We start from the raw sequence: 27983 nt of genomic DNA, 5'->3' as shown, positions 1-27983 counted from the left end.
ATAGTTGTCATCTGGATGAAACAAAGAGGAACCAAAACAACACAGAACAGGGCCAAAACATTAGATATGAATACATATTCATTCACATACTTCTTATGATTACATTTCAAAACCTCTACTTTGCCCTGTGGTATATTATCTTCCTGAATGACATTTCCTTTTGGCTGGCACAGGAGTAGCAGATTCCAGTGCAAGGCATTTTTGTCTTCCTGTATAAATTCACACTTTAAAAAAACATTACTTACTGCTACTTTAAAAGTCTAAAACAACTTCTATAGGCGTTGGCATGTTAAACTTCCCAAAATCTTACCGTTGCCAATGTCATCACATAAATGGCATTTTAATGCTTACAGATGGCAGCTTTACTAAAAATGTGTTTTTGCAAGACTGCATGTGGCATTCTTGTGTGGTCCAGCTAATGATGGGCTGTGAATGTGCAGAGGCAGAGCTGTACCCTCTGTACTGAGGTGGGGACTCAGCAACTGGTCTGGGCTGATGTGTGAAGATGGTCAACAAGTTAAAGTAGTTCCCTCTATCTTACAAGAAAGGTATGAGGGAGCACAAGCAAAATATGTACAACATTGAAAACACATGCTGTAATGAACAGATTTACAGTTGCTGCTTCTGACATTTGTTTCCATATTCAGGCGCCTGGCTCCCTCTTATGGTCAAAATGTAGACTGAGACTTATGAAATGTGTAACATTTATTATGCTTCACCAATAATAACTCCAATATGGAAGCCGGCACCAAGCAGATGTTTAATTCTTCTTCTTTTTTTCACAAAGGGAGTAAAGGAGCTCTATCTGTTCAGCATACTCAAAACCTGGTCTAGAAAGAGAGGATGCAGATTAAATATATGTCAGTGGTGCCTGTTTATTTCATTCACAACAAAATGTTGTTTATCCACCTTGAAACTTACCGACCAGGTGTTTCTAGAATCAGAGGGATATTATCCAGTCGAGGCTCATTAACAATTTCTCGGAAAGCAGTAATGCCTATTTGGCCACGTCCAATGTCTTCATGGCGGTCCAGATGGCAGCCTAATTTTCCTTTTTAAAGAAAAAATTACACAATCTCAAAAGAAGTATGTGGCATGTAGCCAAACTTGCCACACTGTCAGTGTTTTGCATATAAATTAAGTCACCCCACAAACAATTACAGTAATAGAGTGCTGTGGTGAAGACTTTTTATTTTTGTAGGCCAACCAAGAAAGTTCCCTCGCCATTTAATAAAATAAAACTATAGAATTCAGGACGAGTGAATGAAACATGCTAAAGTGCTAACTTGTTTCTGGATTGGGCCTACAAATTCCAGCAGCACTCTATATTGATAAGTACAAATGAATGTTGCATACCTTTGGAGTCATTTAAGTGAATGGCTCTCAAATAATGCAAACCGACCACATGTTCGAATTCATCAAGTATATTCTTCACTCCTCCAGGTGGTGATATGTCGTAGCCTATACAGAAGAGAATCATCTCAAATCCCAAACACACACACACACACACACACACATATATATATATATATTTTTTTTTTTTGTTTTTACCAAAATAAGAGGTCACACTGAAGGACTCAAATGCAAATGCTCAAGAAGGAAACATGATGCATTAACCGGGAGGTGAAAACTTTTTTTTTTTTAATTTGAAGATCAGGGTATTTGACTTTTATTTTTTATTTTTATTTTCTGGGAAACAGCATCTTCTGTAACTTCTGAAGGGCAGTGCTAAATGGAAAAAATAGGATATTTCAACAAAATAAGACAAATGTACACATGTTCAACAGGTTCAAAGGTTTTCTCACCCAGCTCTTAATGCATCATGTTTTCTACTGGAGCATCAGTCAATGTTTAAACCTTTTGTAGCACAGTAGTTGCATATGAGTACATCAGCTATCATCAGTGTGAAGAATGGATTTCAAAACCATACAGTCACTGATGGGAAGGATCCAAACATGCAAAAGATGCTGGGAAACCAAATGGATGATTTTGGATGATTTTGGCAAAACAGTTGTGGAGCATCTATACACAGTATTGAGAATCAAGTGTATGTAAACTTTGGAACGGGGGAATTTCTTAGGAATTCAGCTATTGTTTTGTCTTGTGGACATGTAAACATTGTTTATGTAAAATATATTATGTAATACATCTTTTCCCAAATAATTTGAATGGGACTTCATACCATACCTGCTGCAAAAGCATGGCAAGTGTCCAGACACACCCCAACACGTGTCTTGTCACGTACCCGGTCTATTATACTTCTCAGTTCACTGAACTGCCCACCTATAGTGCTGCCCTGACCACTCATGTTTTCAAGTACTATTGAAGGAAAAGAAAGAAAGAAAGAAAGAAAGAAAGAAGAACATTATCCAGCTTAATTTACCAGAAAGCATGAGCACAATTGCACATTCTCTAGAAATCATCAGGATTGTATAATTGACCTGTAATGACAGCAGGGGTTTGCTGGTGTGCGTGGTTAATAGCTTGGGCAATTTTCTCCATGGATTTCTCTGGGGTGGAGTCTATAGAAGCTCCAGGGTGAAAGTTAAACTGGCTGAGGCCCAGTGCACTGCAGCGACTCAGTTCATCCACAAGCATGGTCTGGCTCTTACTGAACACGTCTGGATTGAAAAACACAGAGTCATCTGATATACAGTCTTATATACAAAACATATGCAGCCTAGAGTACTGATTATAGGACTGGATATTGATTTAATCAGCTGAGCTGTTTTTGAATATGCCAACCTTGTGGCTTCAGTATTTGGTGCATGCACAGAACCACACATTGGGTACATTCAGTGCTCAAACCTTCTTTGGGGGAACCGCAGTTCATCAGATAAGATCCATGTGGAAGGATGTGTATCGGATCAAAGCCATGTTGAGCACAGGCTTCTTGAAATTTAACTGCAGCTGCTGTATCAAGGGCTGGTCTAGTCCAGGAGCGCTGGGAGCCCAAGAAAAGGGCAAAAGCATGACCTCCTATGGCCACACTTGATTCGACTGCTTTCCATATTCCTCCTTGAGAATATATATATTTTTAATTGATATACGTTCAGCACAAACACCTTATTAAGAAAAAAAAGCTTGTTTGCTCACCTGATATTGAGACGTGAGCACCTATGTATTTTTTCTTTGGCTTTATCTTCCTTTTCTGTGCCATTTTTTCTTCTCTGCTGCTGCCATCTGATGGTTCTGCACCAGAATGTTGTGGCTCCTTTGTTTCCATAACCTCCTCTGTATTCCTTTTCTTATCGCCTTTCTTTCTTGGGGCCATATTCTTCTGAGTCAAGAATAAACATGTGGTTAAACGTTCTTGTTGAACACCATGGAAAATAAACTATACTCATAAAACATTATAATCTGTGCGGATGAAAACATTACTAATGATGAACCAAAAATTGGTTTGCGTTTTTTAGCTCATTTTACTCAATTTAAAGTGCAATAAAAACATATTTCAAACAACATTTTATGCTTAATGATCCAGGGACCAACAAGGCACCACAAGAGTGTAAAAATAAAAATAAAAACTGTATTTCGTTGCCTTGTACCCACATGTGCAATGACAATAAAGCTGAATCTAATCTTATTATTGTTTCATACTGCGTTATAAAATATGACTGGAAACCATGAATCGATCATGATTGTTTTATTCAATGGACAGTTTTATGCAGTGGGTAGACACATAATATTTTTTGTGTTTAATAATTTTATTAAAATGTCAAAATAAAAATCTATTTTTTTAAATGTGCTTGTAAATCTGTTGTACTTAATTTTTATTGCACCGCATCAAATGGATGTTTTTGCAAAAAAAAAAAAAAAAATGTAAACAGACGAAGGTAGCCATGCATGATGCATGAAAATTATGTGCCTTGTGTACTTTATGCGCAATGCAACCATGCAAAAGGTGCTAGAACTTAAAATAAACGGTTCGAATTTTATTATTATAGAAACTGACCATTAAAGAGTTGTTGGACTTTTAATATTGAAGGTCAAAAATCTCCCTCGGCTGCCCCCCTTCCGTCAGATCTGTCCAGACACATTCACACCGAGCAGTAAAATGGCCGACCGTCAACCGACTGAATTTACAGCGCTTTAAACATAGATTCCTCCTCTTTCGTTTACATTACCGTATTTCATATTTAAAAACTACAGAAGGAGTGTTTTCATGACTAGCTACTAGATTTTGATGGAGTGTTGTATTTCACGTTGCCTCAAAACCCAGAAATTCGCACTTAAGCACTTTAGCTGTAGCTAGAGGACTAAGTTAGCTGCGGTGCATGTAATTCTTGAGGTAAGTTACGAGCTTTGTTTTAAAGAGCAAATCATATAACATGTTGTTTAGTACTGTTGACAGTCGTATGCATTTAAATAAAAAAGCAGTAGCGTGTAAGCATTTATGCATGATACAGTTTTTCCTCGTCGACATCTGTTAGCCACTAACGTTAGCTCGTTTGCTAGTTTAACTAGCTAGTTAGCATCTGTCTGGTCTGGAAAACAACTTTAGCTTCCCGCTGGTCGATCGTAAAAACATTCCCGTGGGTATTTAGTACCTTACTTATTAATCTAGACAATGTTTGCATTAGGTGAAAACAAACGTGAGGTGGATTTATGGTTTTGGTGGGCAGTGTACTCGTCTTATAGTCCTGGCTCGCTTTTGACCAAATTGATACTTATGCATGTCTGGTTTTGACAGTTGCTCACCCTTTTGATTTTTCTTGTGATCCGTGTGCAAATAATCGGCGGCTTCTTGGGGGAATTAACAAAACTAACGTTACCTGAGATTTACGTTTAGTATGTGTCAATTTTATCTTGCTAACAAACTAGCTAACTCTGTAACGGACCACAAAAGCATACGAAGTTTTGCCGTTTAATACTTGTTTTTGCACGAATCGTTCGAATAGCTGACGTATGGAATGTCTGTAACGTTAATATTATATACTGCACCGGAGGAAATGGGCGGGTGAAGGGAGCCCCTGTCCGACAACTCTGCCCTGCCGACTGCAGGCTCACGGACAGATAGCAGCAGGAGTTTCTCCCAGTGTGAAGATCATGTTTGATTTTAATCGGCATCCCTTTTAATGCATGGCATATGCAAACTCAGGCCGAGCCTAAAACAGCATACCGCTGATGTTACATATAGAGTGATTTGTGATATAATGATCATGTCTTTGGTGCCGCTGCTATGCGTTTGGTTTGGTAACAGTCAGCTGGACTGGTTGAAGGTGATACTCAACGAACTGTTCATTTTCCAGATATTTGGTCATGCGTATATAATAGGCTTATATAAACATATATACATTTTTTTTCATAATCTTTTACAGTTGAGCATGTTTGTTTTGACCAAAAATGTTTTTTAAACCGTAATTCATGATTTTTGTAGAAAGTAGCACCAGGAAAGGGAACAGCAGTTCATGGAAGACAAGAAAAGGAAAAAGGAAGATAAAAGGAAACGGGAAACCTCACAGAAGGTAATTGTTATATAGGTATGATTTAATTATGATGAACTGTTAAATTATAGTAAATTAATGCGCACCCTGTGGTGGTAAAACATGCGGCGACAATGTAGGTGTGCATTCTGGAGTCACTTTTTTGGCTTATGTGTGTAGAATTGATTTATCATAATGTTAATAATTTGAAAGTCATCCAAGCCACGGTTACTAGTATGTCAAAGTGTTGTTTTAGAACTAGAGATACTAAAGTAATATTGAATATAAATTATTATTTTTCTGTCTTTTTTTGCTTAGCCATTGTCTGTGTTTTTCTCGTTCTTTTGCTGTGGGTAGACTGTAAAGGACTGTTGACACCCAGAACACTAACTTTATTAGCGTCCACACTAGGGATGTCAATTTTCAATCATTTCCATGATCGATCGTTGTTTGAATTATCGATCAATTAATCGATTAATCATCAACCTTAATGCTGCTAAAGGCGTCAATTTGCAGTCACCGGCATGGCAGGATCTGTACAGTGCAAAAGCCACTCTCAAGCACTTTCTTACCCGAAATAAAGGGGTTTTAGTCTGAATAAAATGCTAGTTGCAGGATTGTAAAATGAATAGATGTGATTATTATGGTCATTTGATAAAATTAAAAGAGAGTGCTGTACGTTTGAGATCATTTTTCTTTGTTGACTGTTTTCTATCCCGGCACGGAGACTGCTGAACGCACTCTTTAAATGGTTTAGTGGTACTCGTTGTTGTATTTTACAAGACAATTGCAATGTTTTCAACTGACATTATGGCATTTAAAATTATCCCAAACGTAACTGTGGCGCGCGTGTGGCTGTGCGGCGCAATTAGTTAACCGCCTCCATCGGCACTGCTGCGGCAAAACACTGTTTTATCTGAGTATTATGACCAGTACTTAATTCGATCCTGCTGGATCCTGTTACAGAAAATGTCAGAATTTTGTGTTCCCGTTAGCCTATTAAAAAAATTAAATACAAAATCATACCTGTGCCCTAGGCTAGAAACTTGGGAACGATTCTCGTACATGTGGCATTACTGTTTAGTGACGTCATTGAATGCTCTGGGAAAATGTATTCTCTGTAGTCACAGAGAGTTTTAATCGCATCTCTTGCTGTGAAGGTCCTGCAAAGGGCTGAGCCAGATATGAAACAGTTATCTGGGGTTAAAGGGTAACTAAACCCTAAATCAACTTTTTTAGTTAATGATCTGTAACAATGGGGTTTTATTGGTGCTGTTCATTGATTCGAGTAACTTTTTTTGATATTTGAGTATAAAGTGTTTTAATTCTACAATATATGTTGTGTAAACGTCTGAGTGCTGCCCTCTTCAGGTTGAACGGAGGCTACTGCAGTTGATTTTTCCTATTGGATGTTTGCAGTGGTACATGACATAAGCAGTTTCCAGCTCACCACGCCCTTGGTACGAGTTACCATGCCCTTGGCAGTATAAAACCGTCTTGTTCCATCAAAATCACTGTAGCGAGTCAGGAGTTGGAATTGCGAGTATTGAAAACGATCAGGATAGAGTATTTTAGCATCTATAACATAACATCTATCTATAACATAACATATATACAGGGCTTAAAGTATTCCGGCACCGTGCCGGATCTCCGGCGTGTGGCCGCGAGGAGAAAAAAATTATAATATTTGAGAGCCTGCACACGCAGTTTAATATTTGAGAGCCAATTTATTTCTTATACCAATCATATGAGAGGAACGCAGCTTTAACTAACGTTACAAACCTATCAGAAGCAGAGAAGGGCGTGAAGGATGATTGACGCCCATACGTCAATGTCACGTTAGCGTTGTCGGAGAAAACAAAAATGGAGCGCAAGTTTATGAAGCCTGGGGATGATGTCCTAGACTCCTAGCAATAGATAAAAGACTCAAAAATAAATGGCGCTTTTTGGCAGTTGGTGCAAGAAACTGAGAGAGCCCGGGGCTTGTTTCTGCATGATTTGCTCGAGGAATTACTGAATGCCAGCAGCGGTAAGAAAGTGCTTGCTCGTTATGATTTATATCGCGTTCCAGGCAACCCGTAACCCGTGTTTTTCCAACCTTAAACCTGTGAAACAACAGCCAGTGTTTATGCAAGCAATACACGTTGAAAAATAGATTTTAGGACAATGTAACGTTGCAATAAAATTAATAATCTAGCTAAATTTCCCTGCGCTCAGAAGTCAAAAGTCGTTAGTCGTGGTTTGAAATAGTGACTTGCGAGCTAAAACCTGCCTGGAAAGCAGCACCAGACATAAAAATATGTTATTTTCTCCCGCTCCCGTCCGCAAACAATAAAGTTTCGTCCCGCTCCCGCCCGCAAAATCCCGCGGGTAAACGTATAGCCTACAGTAGTTTTTTTTTTTTTAATACATTGCATATTCTGCCTGCTACTCGTATTTTTTCACTTGCTCCCCTGTTGAATATAAATTTAAAAAGAAACGGAAAATAAACAATTGTTTCGTTTTATTTGCGTTTAATTAAAAGTATGAACATGAACAAGGAACTTAGAACATATACAGTAAAAAAAAGTAAGAAATGCAAATAAAAAAAAAAATATAGGCCTACCTTTAATAATTAGGCTATATAGCCTTTAGGGTTCAGGGTTTATAAATTAAATAATAATAATAAACCTGGATTTATTTCAGTTTCAAAAGAAATGTATCTTATGGGGCCTGAGCAATTCATTCAAACATTTAACAAAAAATATCCTTATTCCTCAATAACAAAATAGACCAAATTTAAATGTTAAGCTAATTAAATAAAAAAAATAATAAACTGAATTGACTAAAAAAACTGTACGACTACTTAATGGGCCCATGCAGGAATATCATGTCGTTCTCTGTTGAGGGCTTCAGTTTAATCCATCTCTGCTCCAGTATACGACCGCAAATACTGAAAGCCCTCTCCGATGGGGCACTAGCTGGAATGCAAAGTACATGGCGTGTTTGCTTAATCTTGGAAATTTGTCTTTTCCACCACTGGAGGACATCATCCGGTCTGTGTGCTTCCAATCCATCCAATTTGACATTTAAATATATCGCTATTACGGAATCGAATTACACGTCGCTGTCTATGGTATCATCCGCATCCTCCCATTCCGCAAAGTCTATTTAATTTTATCATAAACAAAGGTCTATTTGTTTCTAGTTCTTTTATTTTGTTTTGTTATTTTGTCTTTTATTTGTCCCGCAAATAATTTTATTTTCCCGCAACCCGCACACAATAATATCTTGCCGCCCGCGTCCGCATTCACCCATCAAATATTGTCCCGCGCCGCACTCGGTGGCGCTGGGTCCCACGGTACTCCCGCGGAAGTGCAGGTCTCTAGCAACTATTAGCTGACACACCGTTGTCTATGACTGACCATGTCTGCGATTAAAAAAATACGTGTGTGCACATTTATAGCAGAAAATGATTTGTCATTCAGAATTTCGCAGCCACTGGTCACCCTGTGTAGAAAACTGGCAGAAGACAAAAAAAGCGTTCACTAGCCTGTTGGTTTTAAATCAACATGCGAGTTACATCCCAGAAAAAAAGTGATAATAGCCTTGATTTCACTTCTAATCTTCAGTTTAGCAGTTCAGTTCTTTAGCACTTTGAGCACTTAATTATTTAAGCACTTGTTATTGTTTAGAAGAAAACACTTTATTTGACATAGTACTTTTAAATAAATGGTGCCAAACATAATCATTGCAGGGATTCATGTCTATCTCAGTCTGTTTACCATTTTCTAAGCACTTTAACTTTAAGCTCTTGTTACTGTATTTTTGTTACTATCGTCAATATTTGAATATTTGAATATATCCAAACCCAACCCCCCCCCCCCCCCCCCTCCCCCAAAAAAAGTTCAGGCTCAGGATTTTTTCCACTTTAACCCCTGTATATATATATAGTAAATTAATCCGTCACTGCGGGTCTCAGGTTCACGGACTGCCCTTGGTTCGTCCCCTCTATCTCCGCTGTGCTCTGCCCACTTTTCAGCATTTTTCAAATATTGCCAGTGGGTGGAGTCAGGCTCTGATCAGGGGTTAAGTTACCCTTTAATGACTTAGTTACTACAGTTCTATTGCTTTCCATGTTGAAAAACTTTGTGTTGTTTCTATTTTAATATACTTTTAAATCATATTAAAAGCTTAATTTGCATCTGCTTTCATTTGCTTCTTAATATGAATGAATGATAATGCATTTACCGTATTTTCCGCACTATAAGGCTTACCGGATTACAAGGCGCACCTTCAATGAATGGCCTATTTTAGAACTGTTTTCATATATAGGGCGCACCGGATTATAAAGCACATACAATAGAAGATACTGCAGTCAAACGTGTGACTGGGTTTGCGTTATGCATCCACTAGGTGAAGCTGTGCTAAAGGAAATGTCATCATTATGACAGAGCGTCTTGATCCATATATTAAGGCGCTCCGGATTGTAAGACGCGCGTCAGTTTATGAGAAAATTAAAGGCTTTTAAGTGCGCCTTATAGTGTGGAAAATACGGTATATACCGTTACCGTCACTCACAGCCGCCCGCATGTGTTTTGCGCATGAGCCGCACACAGCCCAAAATGAAATGGCTTAATCGACCATTGATAGCTTTAAATCGATTGCATCTCTTATCGACAATTAATCGATCATCGATTAATCGTTGACATCCCTAGACCACACCAGTGTAGTGTTGTCACGGTACCAAAATTTCAGTATTCGGTACCAATACCAGTGAAAATCCACGGTTCTCGGTACCAATTTCGGTACCTAAGCAAAACACAAAAATATGCTAATTAAAAAAAAAATACTTTTTAGCACTAAAAATAAAACCAATGCCATTCTTTATACTTATTTACAATTGTGTTTAAATTTTTTCTACAAGTTATATAATTATAAAAAACAGTAAACAAGTTTCACCCAAATTTAATTTGTCTTTTAATGTATGAAAAACACATTTTATTTTTGGTAAATAAAGGGGATTTGCTATCAAAATTAAAACATGGAAGAAATATTGTGATTTATTTCTTTAAAAAATAAAGTTTTATACATTTTTTCAACAGTAGTAGCAGCAGTGTTGGGGAGTAACTAGTTACATGTAACGGCGTTACGTAATTTAATTACAAAATTAATGTAACTGTAATTAGTTACAGTTACTATGAAAAAATGAGAAATTAAATTAGTTACTTATGAAATTTTTAACGATTACAAAGGGGATTACATTTGAATATTTACACACATCCACATACAGAATTAACTGATTTCTTTCCCAAATTGCACTGACTATTCTGAGACATACCGCCCTAATAATTTCCGGGATGCGGAAATACAGTCTGGTTCGTAGAATCCAGTCATAAAAACGGAATGCCTAACGCGGACGAAATATGCCACATTTTGGATGACTAAATCAAAAGTAGGTCAGTACACTTGAATCAAAACATGACATGGACTAGTGTCTGTGAATATTAAGCCCCAAAAATGCAATATATGACTCCTGCACGTTCTGCGTGTCTGTGGAAATCAGGCGCGGACTGGACACCGGGAGAACCGGGACAATTCCCGGTGGCCTGGCAGCCGATTTTGCCCGCTATTTTAATATCATTATTGTATAATTGCCTGCCGAATGTACTAAAGCGATCATTTGCGAATCCGCCGTTTGATAATTAAATCTCTAATAAATCAGGAAGTGTTAGTCATGACTCGCGCGCTCTCTGCGCTTCCGCCAAACGGTTTGGATCAGACTCAGAGTAATCAATTCGAGAGAGAGAGAGTGGACTTTGGAAGCGCACAGCTGGAGCAGAGAAGCAGAACTATACTGTTCAGGGTTTCAGGTCAGTTTCATCTGTAAAGATGCTTTTTTTTCTTTGTTTTTTTTATTTAATTAATCAAGCAGCAGCACGTTGCTCATCAGTCATCACTCAAAATACTATATAAAGGACATCATTATTATCAGTTGTAATGTTACAGTAGTAATTTAGCTGAAAAACAATCAGATTTTTTTTATAGGTTTAGGGGGAGCTACGGACAGACAACAACACAACCCTTACGAAAATTAACGTTTTAATATATTTCTATAAATCCAGAGAAAATAGTTACTATTGTTTAACTGTGGTAACCAAAAATTTAAAATGATTTTACAAATTGAGTTATTTAAAAATAAATACAAATCCATTTGCAAAAAACAAAACCAAAAAAAAGGTTATTGTATATAGGCTAAAAAAAGCATGGTCAATTTTTGTAAGGAAAACATGACTCGTGTACAGTATGAGGATTTTTCTATAAAGATATTGTAGTATTGTAGAGTATTGTATTGTAAAGTATAGTTTTGTTCAATCTTGAGTATTAAAGTCATGAGAGAGATGGATAACAGGGCAAAATAAAGAGACTGAAGAGAAAAATGGAAGTGAAGGTGCAGTTCAGGAGAGAACTTTTAATTATTTAGCATGTCCCCAAATTAAAGATTTAAACCTTTTTTATGTCAGGTCCATACAAAAAATAGTTTTGTCCGTGAATTTGTTTGTATGAGTTTGAATTTTCCAGTCTGAATTTTTTTCCCAGTCCGCCCCTCCTGTAAATTAATGGCAAAGACATGGCTTAATTTACTACACATAGGCCTACTGAAGCTCGCAGTGTTTTCAACCTCTGCTGCCTCAATATAGCAGTACACGAGCACATAAACATAATTTCTAGAACTGTTCTGTGTCACTTCATGTGCATTTTACTTATTTTGAGAAAACTATCACCATATCATATACAAAGAGACAGCAGTTTAAAAAAAAAAACAATGTTTCAGGAGTTTATTACACAGAATACGACACACTCTTATTAGATAACTGTATTTAAGTTGATGTATATGCTTTTATTTATTATTCTTTAATTTTCACAAATTTAGAAAAGTAATCAAAAAGTACTCAAAAGTAATTAGTTACATTACTTTGATAAAGTAATTGAAAAAGTTACACTACTATTACATTTTAAACAGGGTAACTTGTAATCTGTAACCTATTACATTTCCAAAGTAACCTTCCCAACACTGAGTAAGAGTATCACATACATTTTACTAAATAATAGTAATATTTCTAGCACAATGCCTTTATGTAAAATTAACTTTTAGGCCTAATGAATGCATATTTGTGATTTTAACTGAACTTAAAACTGGTGGTGATGCTTAAGATATTTTTGGTCATTGAGGGTTTCTGTAAAAAAATTGTAATAGATCATATTAATTATTATTAAAAGATAATACTACTACTAATTCTACTATCATACTAATGTATATACAACCCGAATTCCGGAAAAGTTGGGACGTTTTTTAAATTTTAATAAAATGAAAACTAAAGGAATTTCAAATCACATGAGCCAATATTTTATTCACAATAGAACATAGATAACATAGCAAATGTTTAAACTGAGAAAGTTTACAATTTTATCCACTTAATTAGCTCATTTAAAATTTAATGCCTGCTACAGGTCTCAAAAAAGTTGGCACGGGGGCAACAAATGGCTAAAAAAGCAAGCAGTTTTGAAAAGATTCAGCTGGGAGAACATCTAGTGATTAAGTTAATTGATATCAGGTCTGTAACATGATTAGCTATAAAAGTTTTGTCTTAGAGAAGCAGAGTCTCTCAGAAGTAAAGATGGACAGAGGCTCTCCAATCTGTGAAAGACTGCGTAAAAAAATTGTGGAAAACTTTAAAAACAATGTTCCTCAACGTCAAATTGCAAAGGCTTTGCAAATCTCATCATCTACAGTGCATAACATCATCAAAAGATTCAGAGAAACTGGAGAAATCTCTGTGCGTAAGGGACAAGGCCGGAGACCTTTATTGGATGCCCGTGGTCTACGGGCTCTCAGACCATGTGTCAATGACTAAATGGGCCCAGGAATACTTTCAGAAACCACTGTCGGTAAACACAATCCGCCGTGCCATCAGCTGATGCCAACTAAAGCTCTATCATGCAAAAAGGAAGCCATATGTGAACATGGTCCAGAAGCGTCGTCGTGTCCTGTGGGCCAAGGCTCATTTAAAATGGACTATTTCAAAGTGGAATAGTGTTTTATGGTCAGACGAGTCCAAATTTGACATTCTTGTTGGAAATCACGGACGCCGTGTCCTCCGGGCTAAAGAGGAGGGAGACCTTCCAGCATGTTATCAGCGTTCAGTTCAAAAGCCAGCATCTCTGATGGTATGGGGGTGCATAAGTGCATACGGTATGGGCAGCTTGCATGTTTTGGAAGGCTCTGTGAATGCTGAAAGGTATATAAAGGTTTTAGAGCAACATATGCTTCCCTCCAAACAACGTCTATTTCAGGGAAGGCCTTGTTTATTTCAGCAGGACAATGCAAAACCACATACTGCAGCTATAACAACGGCATGGCTTCGTCGTAGAAGAGTCCGGGTGCTAACCTGGCCTGCCTGCAGTCCAGATCTTTCACCTATAGAGAACATTTGGCGCATCATTAAACGAAAAATACGTCAAAGACGACCACGAACTCTTCAGCAGCTGGAAATCTATATAAGGCAAGAATGGGACCAAATTCCAACAGCAAAACTCTAGCAACTCATAGCCTCAATGCCCAGACGTCTTCAAACTGTTTTGAAAAGAAAAGGAGATGCTACACCATGGTAAACATGCCCCGTCCCAACTATTTTGAGACCTGTAGCAGAAATCAAAATTGAAATGAGCTCATTTTGTGCATAAAATTGTAAACTTTCTCAGTTTAAACATTTGCTATGTTATCTATGTTCTATTGTGAATAAAATATTGGCTCATGTGATTTGAAAGTCTTTTAGTTTTCATTTTATTAAAATTTAAAAAACGTCCCAACTTTTCCGGAATTCGGGTTGTACAATGCACTATGAATTGATGAGCTGCTGGGTTCATGAATATTAATCACGTTGTCTGCGTTCAGTCAAAATGATTTGATGAAATCAAAACAGGGACGGTAAGAGATCAGCGCCAGCCAATGACATTGCCATTTGCGCATTAGCTCCGCCCACTACCGGAGAAACCGTTATGTCTTCTGCTTGTTCGAAAATGAATATGAATAATTCTAAATGAACTCCATTATTTTGAAAGGAGAAGACAACAAAGAATAGTTTACATAAAGCGTGTCGATTCAGCGTGGTAAGACTCTCTCTCTCTCTCTCTTTGCATGTGTGAGAAACAGCGCTATCATTAAAGCGACAGTGAGTCGTGTGCCTTCACAAAGAGTTTACAGAGCATCAAATACAGGTGCGCTGTGCGTCCATTGAGATGAAGTGGAAAGTTCAGATCGCTTGATGGAGAGAGAACTCTGAAGCTCAGATGCTGAAATTAACGCAAGCGTCATGTGCTTCAGTCTATGTAGTAAACAAACCCGCACGTCTCTGCCATTCATTAATTCACACAGATGCGCAGAACACGGATTCATATTTCAAACAACTTTTGCGGCTTAACATTTACAGATACTGGTGCATATGGAGATTTGATTTGATTAATTTATGCTAACTTTGACAAATTCCATGACTGTCCATATTAAAATGTAAGTTTCATTTTCATGACTGGATTTTGAGATTCCGTCCTCTTTTTCTGCTTCGCGGAAATCATAGCGCTGAACCGGGTTTGAACGGGACCTCGTTACTACCGGTACTTAAAGAAACCTGGTACCGTCACATTTACATTCTTTTAGTACCGACTTGGTACCGAAGTACCGGGTCTTTTGACAACACTACACCAGTGGACAATATTCTAAGCGTGAGCTGTCACCTGCTGCTGTGAATTCTCAAACTCATTGATGTTGGGTGGATTCTGATTGGCTGTCAATGTTTCTGAGTCAGAATCATCCATTCAGCAGCATCATGATATCTGTCATCAGGACATGCGTGGCACAAGTCTATGGAGGAATAAAACTCAGACATTGTCTTAGCAAACATTGTTCTGTAGTGTAATTTTAAATGTCATACTGACTATTTTTTTCCTTGTTTCAGGTTGCAGAGCAAAAAAATAAAGGTAACTACATTCTGTATTCTTGTGAAGTGTTTTCAAATAGTTTTTGCATTTTTTAATGGTGCTTTTCGTCTTTCATGTTTGTACTGTCTACTGATATCTAGGGCTGCAGATATCGATTATTTTAGTAATCGAGTATTCAACCGATTATTCCATCAATTAATTAATTTTCTTTATTAAAGAGCATTACTAAAGATACAAGAGAAAATAAAATAGGTCTCTTAAAATAAACAACTAATTTGTTTACTTTTTAGAAAAAAATGTATTGCTGAAATTGCGTACATTAATAACTATGAAAATAAACCCATTTAATAAATGCAGTTGCCAAATTGCATTCAAAATCCAAATCCAAATATAAAAAAAAATTAAAAATAAAAAAATAAATAAAAATACAAATCAATTTCACATTACATTAAAAAGGTAAACATAACAGGTTTAATCTAAGGCATAAGTCAAGAAATATAAAAATCAATTTCATATTACTTTAAAAAGGGAAACGAAATATTTACAAACTAAAGCTAAGGCACAAATCAAAACAATAGTAATAAAAATAATAACAATGCCTAAATATTGCATTTATGTCGTGCAACTTAACTTTCACTAATGTTACTACACTAAAGTTTCAGCCTTACTAAAGCTCAAGCATGACATAAACCTTTATTGTCATCTTGAAAGGCTTTTTGTCTTTTGTAAGAGGCAAAAATTAGTGGACAGGAAGGTAACTTGGAACAAGAACAAGAGACCATACACAATTTTTCAACACATTTTTCTACAACATGAAATTAGTTCTTTGGAGTATAAACCCTCTTAAGTGTCTCTCTACGTACTTGTGTGTGTGTGTGTGTGTGTGTGTGTGTGTGTGTGGGTGTGTAAAACTTGTTTTTGATACCCTTCATATTCTGTGTGCTGGTCAGTTCACAGCAGTGATAGAAATCAAAAGCAGCTCACCTCTGGGGTAGATACAGTGTTAAGAGAAGAATATGTTCAGACCCCTCCTTCCGAAGCTTAGAATATGCGGTGTTGATTACTTCCGGAGCTTCGAAGCTCAAAAAATGGTGTTCGGACCAGCCCTACAATTAGGGATATGCTGGTATCAAATTTTCCTGTTGCGATTAATTGCTCATACTTTTATCACCGTAAATGGTATTATCACGGTATTGAAATTTAGTTTAAAGAAGTGCTCAAAATATAGTATAATAGGTTAAATAACTTTTTTCTAATAACAAAAATAAGTGCAGAAGAACTATAAAGACCAATAGGTATCACTTTACAATCTCATTAGTTAACCATTAACATTCACAATGAGAAATAGCTACATTTGCTACAGAAGTTAATAATTTTTGTTTAAAAAAAATATAAATCTTAGTTCATGTTTAGCTCATTAAATAACAGTTGCAGCTTTACATTTTAACAACGTGTTATTAAATATTGGAATACCTAAGATTAATGAATGTTCAGAAGAATTCTTCATTGGCAGTTTGTTAACCAACGAATTAACTAATGTTAAAAATGAAGCCCTAATGTAAAGTGTGAATTAACAATAAAAAAAATCAAAACACTTTAAAACTATCTATGGCATGTTGTAGTACAGATTAAAATAGCCTATTAAGTCTTAATACTTAAGTATTTGGCTCTGTGATGAACATCATAGAAAATACACAAATCTGAATGGCTATTTAAATATGTTTTAGAAAGTAGTCAGCTGCTTTATTTATGGGGTTTCCAGGGTAAGGACTGCACTGTCTGCATTATTCGCTGTATTTATAAGTGCCCACGATAAAAATATTGTGCATATTCATTACAGTGATATACCGCATTACCGAATACCAGTACAAGTCTACCTACAATGCAGAGGAAACACAGAAGCTGCATCTGAAGAGGCATTTAGATGTAGGTTTCTTTACACACTGTTTTGTTGTTTTAAACATAAAACATTGACTACTGATATTTACAGTTATTTTAAAAATGAAAGATGCTTAAAGTGTGTAATTAAAACCGCCAGTAGGTGGCAGCAAGTCACTGCTAATAAGTGATTAATTGTAATTGAACTTAATCATTTAAACGGTTGATTCATTCAGGATCGAAACACTGCCATTTTGCTCAGAGATGCAAAACAGCGCTGTCTCTGTGCTTAGAATAATTTTTTGTTTGCGTAAAAACAAAAACAGGCAGTATGGTGTCTAAAACAAGTCTCTTAATATTAACTTCTTGTTCATTGAACTTGCATAAAATCAGTATCACATTTGTAATCATGCTGATTTTTAGAGGTGAAAATTGGCTCTCTTCGTGTGATGTTGACTAACTTTCTGTGGTATTTTTTTGCTTAATGCATGTATGTGAAGTGTGTCTGTGTGTGTGTCACAGAGAGAGTATAAGACAGTCAACATAAATGGTGCTTATTCTTGCACAAAACATAGCTAATGTTAACTTAGGGACATCATAACTAGCCACCATATATTGATTTACGGTTTTAAATATTTCCAGCGTTTATCGTTTTGTGTCAGTAATAATGGTCTGTGGAGAACACAGTGTTCCATGTGTAGTTACAGTAAATGGACTAAATGAAGTTTTGAGGCAAACACAGGCCTGCCAACCTGGACGCATTTTGCGTAGTGGTTATGCATTTTGACCTCAAAGTACACTGGTACGATTTGTCAGTATAAACTATGCTAACCCTCACTAAGATGAGTTCATCCAATTAGAGTGTGTTTTTTTTTTTTGGTTTTGCGTTTAAATCATTTCTGCATTTATTTCTCTCCTAAATGCATAACCACCTATAGTTTCAGTTCAAAGTGAATCGCTATCGCCCTGTCAGATGCTCAGAAAGGCAGCGTATGAGGCTGACAGAGATGCGCTGTTTAGTGCGTTGGAGATGTGCTGTTTTTCTTAATGCATAACTTGCATTTCACAGGTATATTCTCCATCTATAAAAGTTGCTGTCAGTGTGTGCAATTAGCTTTTGATTTGCGATTCCCCGCTAAACTCCACAGACTTCATTTAGAATGAGCGTCGCCACGCGCATGTGCAGCAAACAGACTTAGCACAATGAAATAGGAGCACAATAACTGACTAAAATATACATTTTGCTGAAATATTTGTAGTTGCACAATAAACGTGACATAGAATTTTAAACCTACAGGTAATTGCTTTGGTAAGATAACACTAACTGTAAAGTGTAATGGGGTAATCAAAATAACCTTTTTACTCAATTAGTGTTATTATTTACATTTTTAGTTTAGTAACTTCTACTTTAAAAGGATTATTTTAGTTTTTAAATTGAAATGTTAGAATGTAATGTGATTTTAACCCTTTTTTGCACATAATATATGCCTACATACATTTTATGACTTTAATCCAAATCCAAATTACAGAGATACCGTATTTTCCGGACTATAAGTCGCAATTTTTTTTTTATAGTTTGGCTGGTCCTGCGACTTATAGTCAGGTGCGACTTATCAAAATTAATTTGACATGAACCAAGAGAAATGAACCAGGAGAAAACATTACCGTCTACATCCGCTAGAGGGCGCTCTATGGTGCTCATTGCTCCTGTAATCTACCCCTGAAAACATAGAGAGCCCTCTCGCTCTGTTTTCTCTTGGTTCTTGGTTCTAAATAAATGCGACTTATAGTCCAGTGCGAATTATAGTCCGAAAAATACGGTATACAGGCTACCATATATTGCAAATCAGCCAAAAAATACAGAGATTCATTTTTGCTCATATCGCCCAACCATTCCTATTCTTTACCTGAATGTAGCTTTTCTGCAGTTCTGCTCTCATTTGCCCCCTAAATTTTCCACTACACAGTGCCAGAATTGACCAAGCCTCCATCAGCACAGTCTCCTGCCACCCCCAACTCAGCTTCCCCCAGCCCTGGACCCGTCCTCTCTTCAACCCCATCCACTGCCACCGCGGCTGCTGGCGCCCTCCCTCAGGGTGGGAACAATGCTAAGCGGCCGGCGGTGGCCAACGGAACGCCCTCCCCCAGCACACAGAATTCTCAGCGCTACATGCCCCGTGAAGTGCCCCCTCGATTCCGTTGCCAGCAGGACCATAAAGTGCTACTGAAGAGGGGCCAGCCACCACTGTCCTCCATGCTGCTGGGGGGAGGCAACAGCGGGGGAGACAGCCCCAATGAAACAGTGGCTTCTGCCTCAGGTAAGAATCAAGTGAATCATTTGACTAATGGAAAAAGAGAAACTTTGTTTTTTAAGGCTCTTTATTTAAAGATCTTTATGTGAAAGAGATCACAAACAAAAAGTTATTTACATACATTATACAGGTTTGATTTCAGTTTTTTTTAAATGTGAATGTTAATGATGTAAATGTTGCTCAACTCCAAACACATTGCAAGGTATTGTACCAGTCCATTTCAAATTTTAGAATACTCATTGTGTGCTGTATACTTGCATTATACTTGCACGCTGTAGTGTACACATTTCTTTTGAGGGAGGCTATAGCTTACTGCAAAAATGAAAGTTCTTAAAAATGCATTTTTTCTGCGAAACACTTTAAAGATACTTTGATAAATATGCGTCAATACAATGAAGATCCAAGACCAAAATGTTTTCCGAGTCCAGTATTGTTTTGAAACTCAATGACTCAATGGAAAATTTCCTGATAATTTACTCACCCCAATGTTATCCAAGATCTTTCTTTCTCCAGTTGAAAAGAAATTAATGTTTTTAATGAAAACATTCCAGGATTATTCTCCTTATAATAGACTTCAGCAGCTACCAAATAGTTAAAGGTCAAAATTACAGTTTCAGTGCAGCTTCAAAGGGCTCTATACAATACGTATTTCACTTTATACGTAATCAAGTTTAAAATGTCACGTGTGACTTAGGCGGAAGTACCGACTCAGTGTTTATAAGTCAAACGTGCAAAGTCAAATGCCATCCATCCATCCATCTTCTTCCGCTTATCCGGGGCCGGGTCGCGGGGGCAGCAGTCTAAGCAGAGAACCCCAGACTTCCCTCTCCCTAGACACTTCCTCCAGCTCTTCTGGGGGGACACCGAGGCGTTCCCAGGCCAGCCGGGAGACATAGTCTCTCCAGCGTGTCCTAGGTCTACCCCGGGGTCTCCTCCCAGTGGGACGCGCCCGGAACACCTTCCTGGGAAGGCGTCCAGGAGGCATCCGGAACAGATGCCCGAGCCACCTCAGCTGACCCCTCTCGATGTGGAGGAGCAGTGGCTCTACTCTGAGCTCCTCCCGGGTGACTGAGCTTCTCACCCTATCTCTAAGGGATCGCCCAGCCACCCTGCGGAGAAGGCTCATTTCGGCCGCCTGTATCCGGGATCTTGTCCTTTCGGTCATGACCCAAAGCTCATGACCATAGGTGAGAGTAGGAACGTAGATTGACCAGTAAATCGAGAGCTTCGCCTTGCGGCTCAGCTCTTTCTTCACCACGACAGACCGGTACATCGACCGCATTACTGCAGAAGCTGCACCGATCCGTCTGTCAATCTCCCGTTCCATCCTTCCCTCACTCGTGAACAAGACCCCAAGATACTTAAACTCCTCCACTTGAGGCAGGAACTCTCCATCAACCTGAAGTGGGCAAGCCACCCTTTTCCGACTGAGGACCATGGCCTCGGATTTGGAGGTGCTGATTCTCATCCCAGCCGCTTCACACTCGGCTGCAAACCGTCCCAGTGCATGCTGAAGGTCCTGGCTTGATGAGGCCAACACGACAACATCATCCGCAAAGAGCAGAGACGAAATCGTGTCGTCACCAAACCTGACCCCCTCCGGCCCCTGGCTGCGCCTAGAAATTCTGTCCATAAAAATCATGAACAGAACCGGCGACAAAGGGCAGCCCTGCCGGAGTCCAACACGCACCGGGAACAAGTCTGACTTACTGCTGGCAATACGAACCAAGCTCCTGCTCCGGTCGTACAGGGACCGGATAGCCCTTAGCAAAGGGCCCCGGACCCCATACTCCCGGAGCACCCTCCACAGGCCGCCGCGAGGGACACAGTCGAATGCCTTCTCCAAATCCACAAAGCACATGTGGACTGGTTGGGCAAACTCCCATGAACCCTCCAGCACCCTGTAGAGGGTATAGAGCTGGTCCAGTGTTCCACGGCCTGGACGAAAACCACACTGTTCCTCCTGAATCCGAGGTTCTACTATCGGCCGGATTCTCCTCTCCAATACCCTGGCATAGACTTTCCCAGGGAGGCTGAGAAGTGTGATCCCCCTGTAGTTGGAACACACCCTCCGGTCCCCCTTCTTAAAATGAGGGACCACCACCCCGGTCTGCCATCCCAGAGGCACCGTCCCCGACTGCCACGCGATGCTGCAGAGGCGTGTCAGCCAAGACAGCCCCACAACATCCAGAGACTTGAGGTACTCAGGGCGGATCTCATCCACCCCCGGTGCCTTGCCACCGAGGAGTTTCTTGACTACCTCGGTGACTTCAGCTTGGGTGATGGACGAGTCCACATCTGAGCCCTCAGCCTCTGCTTCCTCAATGGAAGACGTGACAGCGGGATTGAGGAGATCCTCGAAGTATTCCTTCCACCGTCCAACGACATCCCCAGTTGAGGTCAACAGCTCCCCACCTTTACTGTAAACAGCGTTGGTAGGGCACTGCTTCCCTCTCTTGAGGCGCCGGACGGTTTGCCAGAATCTCTTCGAGGCTGACCGATAGTCCTTCTCCATGGCCTCACCGAACTCCTCCCAGGCCCGAGTTTTTGCCTCCACAACCACCCGGGCTGTAGTCCGCTTGGCCTGCCGGTACCTGTCAGCTGCCTCAGGAGTCCCACAAGCCAACCAGGCCCGATAGGACTCCTCCTTCAGCTTGACGGCATCCCTTACTTCCGGTGTCCACCACCGGGTTCGGGGATTGCCACCTCGACAGGCACCGGAAACCTTACGGCCACAGCTCCGAGCGGCCGCTTCGACAATGGAGGTGGAGAACATGGTCCACTCGGACTCAATATCTCCAGCCTCCCTCGGGATCCGGTCGAAGCTCTGCCGGAGGTGGGAGTTGAAGATCTCTCTGACAGGAGACTCGGCCAAACGTTCCCAGCAGACCCTCACAGTACGTTTGGGTCTGCCGAGTCTGTCCAGCTTCCTCCCCCGCCATCGGATCCAACTCACCACCAGGTGGTGATCGGTTGACAGCTCCGCCCCTGTCTTCACCCGAGTGTCCAAGACATACGGCCGGAGGTCGGATGAAACGACCACAAAGTCGATCATCGACCTACGGCCTAGGGTGTCCTGGTGCCACGTGTACTGATGGACACCCTTATGCTTGAACATGGTGTTCGTTATGGACAAGCTGTAACTAGCACAGAAGTCCAATAACTGAACACCGCTCGGGTTCAGATCAGGGGGGCCGTTCCTCCCAATCACGCCCCTCCAGGTGTCACTGTCGTTGCCCACATGGGCGTTGAAGTCCCCCAGTAAAACGACGGAGTCCCCAGTCGGAGCACTTTCCAGCACCCCTCCCAGAGACTCCAAGAAGGCCGGGTACTCTGCACTGCCGTTCGGCCCGTAGGCACAAACGACAGTGAGAGACCTATCCCCGACCCGAAGGCGCAGGGAAGCGACCCTCTCGTTCACCGGGGTAAACTCCAACACATGGCAGCTGAGCTGGGGGGCTATAAGCAAACCCACACCAGCCCGCCGCCTCTCACCATGGGCAACTCCAGAGTGGTGAAGAGTCCATCCTCTCTCGAGGAGTGTGGTTCCAGAGCCCAAGCTGTGCGTAGAGGTGAGCCCGACTATCGCTAGTCGGAACCTCTCAACCTCACGCACAATCTCGGGCTCCTTCCCCGCCAGTGAGGTGACGTTCCACGTCCCTAGAGCTAGTTTCCGTGTCCAGGGATCGGGCTGTCGAGGCCCCCGCCTTCGACTGCCGCCCGATTGTCTAAGCACCGGCCCCTTACGGTCCCTCCTGTAGGTGGTGAGCCCACGGGAAGGCGGCCCCACGTCGCTCCTTCGGGCTGAGCCCGGCCGGACCCCGTGGGGAGAGGCCCGGCCACCAGGCGCTCGCATACGAGCCCCAACCCCGGGCCTGGCTCCAGGGTGGGGCCCCGGCTGCGCCATACCGGGCGACGTCACGGTCCTTAGATTTAGTCTTCTCATAAAGGGGTTCTGAACCGCTCTTAGTCTGACCCGTCGCCTAGGACCTGTTTGCCTTGGGAGACCCTACCAGGGGCATATAGCCCCGGACAACATAGCTCCTAGGGTCATTCGGGTACTCAAACCCCTCCACCACGTTAAGGTGGCAGTTCAAGGAGGGGTACCGCAAAGTCAAATGCCGTTTACAAAAACAGGAGTTTTGATTATGTATTACGTGAAGTCATGGATGCGCGTCGCAGAGCAGTGCAAGGTTGTTTTTTAAGGTTTTAAGAAAATGATGGATCGTTTCACTAGATAAGACCCTTATTCCTCGTCTGGTATCGTGTAGAGCCCTTTTTTGACCTTCAACCGTTTGGTAGCCATTGAAGTCCACTATAAGGATAATGATCCTAGCCATGTTGTCATCAAAAACCTAAAATTCTTTTCGACTGAATAAAGAAAGATGTAAACATCTTGGATGACATGGGGTGAGTAAATTATCTAGAAGTTTTCATTTCATAGTAAACTAAGCTTTTAATTGGACAGAAGTAGTTCTTCAAAATATCTTTTGTGTTTCACAGAAGTCATGCAGGTTTGGAATGGCATAGGTGAGTAAATGATGAACCTTCCCTTTAAGATTTTGAGACTTCTTTCTATCATATTGGTTTAGTTTATATACATATAGGTTGTGTGTCATAAGAATAAAATCTTGGAGGTTCATGAAGAGTTTGGTGTTTTGTTTCCAGATCCAATCCAGGGCCTTTTGGGTCCAGCTGCGCCCTCACTGCCCCATACGTCGTCATCCTCATCAATCGCTGCTGCTTCTTCTTCAAATTATGCAAATTCCATGTGGGGGAACAGCTCTGGCAGCCAACCCCTCTCTCAGGGCAGAGAAAAGATGATAGTAGACCGGTCAGACCTGGAGGAATGGCCCAGTATTGCTGCTGGGGATGGGTCAAAGGCAGGGGATACAGCAGGAACCGGAGGTGCGGACAGTAGCGGAATTCTGAACTGCAGCACCTCATGGGGTGAGAGGCATCTCCAGCAACAACCGAAAGTTGTGGGAGGAGGAAACGGGAGGAAAAGAGTGAATTCTGGCAGCCCCTCCCCACCCACATCCTCCGGTTCACCAAATGAATGTATGCAGTCTGGTAGTGTTTGGGCTTCATCCTCCCATGAACTAATAGGGGGGAATGCAGTAGCAGCAGGCTCATTGCCCCCCATATCCAAAGCTGCCACTCTACCAGGGAGCTCCGATAGCTCCCTTAGTGTCAGCTGTGGGATTCCAGGTGCCAATTTTACCCCTAATGCCAATCCTTCTGCTTGGCCTGCCCTGGTACAGGAAGGGGCTGGGACAGTTGCAACAGAGGGTGGCTCCTCTTCCCTCCAAAGCTCATCTTTGTCTGCCAGCAACCCTCTTTCTGTGAATCAAGCCTCTCATCAGCACCAACTTCACCAAATGCAATCCAGAGACAGAGATCCACCCTGTGGAGAGTGGGGTGGTGCAGCACTGGAACCAGGAGCAGGACCAAAAAACAAAGGGTTGACAGAGGGGGCTGAAATTAACTCTGGAAGCACAGGTGGAGGGGACGGCTCCACTTCGTCTTCCTCCTCCACCAGCTCAACATTTTGGAGAGCTCAGCCTTTCCCTTCAAACTCCAAAACGGGTGCCTCAAGGACTGAATCTTGGGAGGATGGAGCAGGAGGGAGCTCCGTGTCTGCTGAAGGCAGAAAAGCATGGGGTTATGCCGGTCAGGATGATCAAGGAGATTTGACAGGGGCAAGTGCGTGGGGAACTGCAAGTGTCGCTCAGACCCCCGGGGTATCTCAGGGAGCATGGGGTGGGGACCATATGTTGGTTGGGGAATGGGGGACATCAAGTGGTGTTGGGGGTGTCAGCAATCCAGGTGGGAAAGATGGTTTGAGCAGTAACAGCAGCAGTGGTGGCAGTGTCGGTAACCCGACGACTTCCTCCTCCACACCTTCAACTATGACAAGAGCTTGGGACAATCAGAAAGGCATTGGGGATGTAGGAGCAGGAGACTCAAGTGAGTGGGGAGGCCGGGGTAGCAGAGGTGGGGGAGGTACCTCATCTTCCAGTGGTGGAGGAAACTCCAGAAGTGGCAATCAGCACCATGGCCACCACCGCGCTCATCAACCTCTCAACCCTGAAGTGACCTTACAGAATCTGCTTAGCCGGTCTGACTTGGATCCAAGGGTGCTGTCCAACTCTGGTTGGGGTCAGACACAAATCCGTCAGAATGTGGCATGGGATTTGGAGGGAGGAGGTAGAACAGCGGCACCAGGTGGAGCAGAATCCTCATCTGCAATGAGTGCACCTGCCCCCACTCAACCGTACTCTGGTTTATCTACCACCACAACTACTGGTCCATCTTCCTCCTCTCTGCTGCAAGATGCAGCTCTAGATGCCAACTTGAACTCAAACTCCATCCTCGGGCCACCTGCTGTTTCCCCTGGTGAAGGTTGGGAAAACAGTAGTAGCAACAGCAGTTCTTCTTTGCATGCCAGAGGCCCTCCACCCTCGGGTGTCAATATCCAAAACCCTGCCATCTCACAATCTGTAGGTGTTGTAAGTAGTTCAGTTGGTGGACAAGGTAAGCCACCTGGGGGTTGGGGAGGGACTGCTACATCAGAAGGCAAAGGGAAAGATTGGGACAGCGAAGGAAATGAGTGGCGAGAATTTAGAGCAGGGAGCTCGTCAGGCAGGTGGGGAGATTTCCAAACACAGGGTACTCCATCAACTGGAGGAAGTGGCTGGGGAGACAGTCAGGAAGATAAACGAAAAGGCAGTTGTAAAGAAATGGGACGGGGGGATGTGGGCAATTGGGGAACAAGAGGTAGCAGTGACTGGGGAGAGAATGAGGCCAAATCATGCAGTGGGGGTTGGGGAGATGGGAAGAGTGGTGGAGGTACTAGTGGGGACTCAGAAGTGGGCACATGGGTTAGTTGGGATGAGGAAGCTTCTAGAGGGACATGGGGAACTGGAGGTACAGGGTCGGGTGGAGACATGGGTGGCAAATCTCACCAAGGCTGGGGTGGGAAGATGCACCCATCACAGATGCCAAACAGCCAATCGGCCTCACAGAAAGGCCCGGCACAACAGCAGCAGCAACAACAATCACAGCCTCAGCAGTGTCAGTCAGTGGACACAGGGGCCATGCAAGGGAGCTGGGGAAGACCAGCAGGTCCTTCAGCCCAGAGCCAAAGTTCAGGGTGGACTTCAGGGCCCATACCCCAAGTTTCCAGTGGCTCTGGAGACACATCAGAGCCCAGTGGTTGGGAGGAGCCTTCTCCACAGTCCATCAGCAGGAAAATGGAGATTGATGATGGAACATCTGCTTGGGGTGACCCCAGCAAATACAACAACAAAAGTGTGTGGGATAAGAACAACGCCCCATCTGTCCAGGCACAATCAGTGTCCCCTCAGCAAGGACCCCCAACCCTACAGCAGCAGCCACCTGGAAGAATGCCAACTGGCCTAGGAAATAGGGACATGAACCTTACACATTCAGCAAACAAGGGGCCAGGAATAGGTAAGAATGTGCACTTTTCTTTAAAGTAGGGGTGGGCTAAATGGAAAAAAATATATCATGATTTTTATTTTTTAGAAATATCACGATTTTATCACAATTCTTTGTCATGTTGGTTTATTTTGCAAGTTGTCTGAGCATAACAGCCAAAATAATTTCCCTATTATAAAGAAAAAGCCTTTCAAGGTAACAATAAAATAAAAAGGCAGATATTTAGGCCAAAGTGGGCGAAGATAAATGTCATTATTTTATCTTTGATATTAAAAATTACAATATATTAATGTATATTAATACACATAATATACAATAAAACAAACTGTTTTTTTATTTTCTGGTACAATAGGTTTATTTAGCAGTAGCATTCAAGAAATTGAATGAACAAATATAAAAATAAAACACTATATAGATCGATTCCAAATACAACTTTTTTTTTTTTTTTTTTAAGAACTTCAGTGAAGAATAGTGAGTGATATTTTTTTTTTATTTGCGTTTTGTTTGATCATTATTAAAGGAATAGTTCACCTAAAATAAAAATTCTGAAGAAATATGTCTTTTTTTGTAATATTGTTTTATTTTTATACCATTATTTACTCACTCAAAAGTTGTTTTAAACCCCAAGGAGTTTATTTTTTCTGCTGAACATAAATGCTTTTTTGAAGAATGGTAAAAACAAAACAGCTGCTGGTCCACAGTGACTTCCTTAGTATTTTTTCCTACGATCCAATTTAATGTGGACCAGCAACTGTTTGGTTACCCACATGGGGTGTGCCATATCATACCATCCACTATAGTACCGGTATACATTTTTACATTAGGGGTTACCCCAAATAGTCGACGATTCGATGCTTCGATTCGAGGAGCCTGATTCGACTATAAATCTCACAGTCGAAAATTCGCGGGCTGTTATGATTATGCTATT

At 41.1% G+C, this 27983-nt stretch overlaps 2 protein-coding genes across 6 annotated transcripts in view; one reads left to right on the top strand and one right to left on the bottom strand.

The window, feature by feature from the left end:
• Positions 1 to 251: 251 nt before the first annotated feature.
• Positions 252 to 5112, bottom strand: si:ch211-141o9.10 (probable endonuclease 4). 5 transcript variants are annotated; one of them, XM_059532100.1, is made up of 8 exons: positions 4945 to 5112; positions 3097 to 3280; positions 2809 to 3018; positions 2442 to 2621; positions 2188 to 2319; positions 1357 to 1461; positions 922 to 1051; positions 252 to 830 (listed from the first exon to the last, which is right to left on the bottom strand). In XM_059532100.1, exons 1-8 carry the CDS (start codon positions 5068 to 5070, stop codon positions 761 to 763), a joined length of 1137 nt encoding a protein of 378 aa, XP_059388083.1. In that variant the 5' UTR covers positions 5071 to 5112; the 3' UTR covers positions 252 to 760. The 5 variants fall into 5 exon arrangements, with proteins under 5 accessions (XP_059388083.1, XP_059388086.1, XP_059388085.1 ...); XM_059532103.1 differs by having other exon boundaries at positions 3118 to 3280; XM_059532102.1 differs by having other exon boundaries at positions 3097 to 3277.
• LOC132122160 (trinucleotide repeat-containing gene 6B protein-like) overlaps positions 4025 to 27983 on the top strand; it is a 48843-nt gene continuing 24884 nt past the window's right edge. The window contains exons 1-5 of the mRNA XM_059532099.1: positions 4025 to 4291; positions 5381 to 5468; positions 15419 to 15440; positions 19247 to 19597; positions 24260 to 27067. Coding sequence (XP_059388082.1) covers positions 5412 to 5468; positions 15419 to 15440; positions 19247 to 19597; positions 24260 to 27067 — 3238 coding nt within the window. The 5' untranslated portion in view covers positions 4025 to 4291; positions 5381 to 5411. The remainder of the gene's footprint in view (positions 4292 to 5380; positions 5469 to 15418; positions 15441 to 19246; positions 19598 to 24259; positions 27068 to 27983) is intronic.

This window comes from Carassius carassius, chromosome 40 (genome assembly GCF_963082965.1).
Source record: "Carassius carassius chromosome 40, fCarCar2.1, whole genome shotgun sequence".
NCBI classification, from domain to species: Eukaryota; Metazoa; Chordata; class Actinopteri; order Cypriniformes; family Cyprinidae; genus Carassius; species Carassius carassius.
This window is presented reverse-complemented; position numbering and strand designations above follow the sequence as displayed.

What these genes read in the sequence shown, in the direction of transcription:
- si:ch211-141o9.10 (XM_059532100.1), bottom strand. Translation starts at nt 5,070, where the DNA reads ATGCCGATTAAAATCAAACATGATCTTCACACTGGGAGAAACTCCTGC. An exon ending in TGCTCACGTCTCAATATCAG is followed by an intron (nt 3,019 to 3,096) that starts GTGAGCAAACAA and finishes TATATTCTCAAG; the next exon opens with GAGGAATATGGAAAGCAGTC. An exon ending in CTGCGGTTCCCCCAAAGAAG is followed by an intron (nt 2,622 to 2,808) that starts GTTTGAGCACTG and finishes TTTTCAATCCAG; the next exon opens with ACGTGTTCAGTAAGAGCCAG.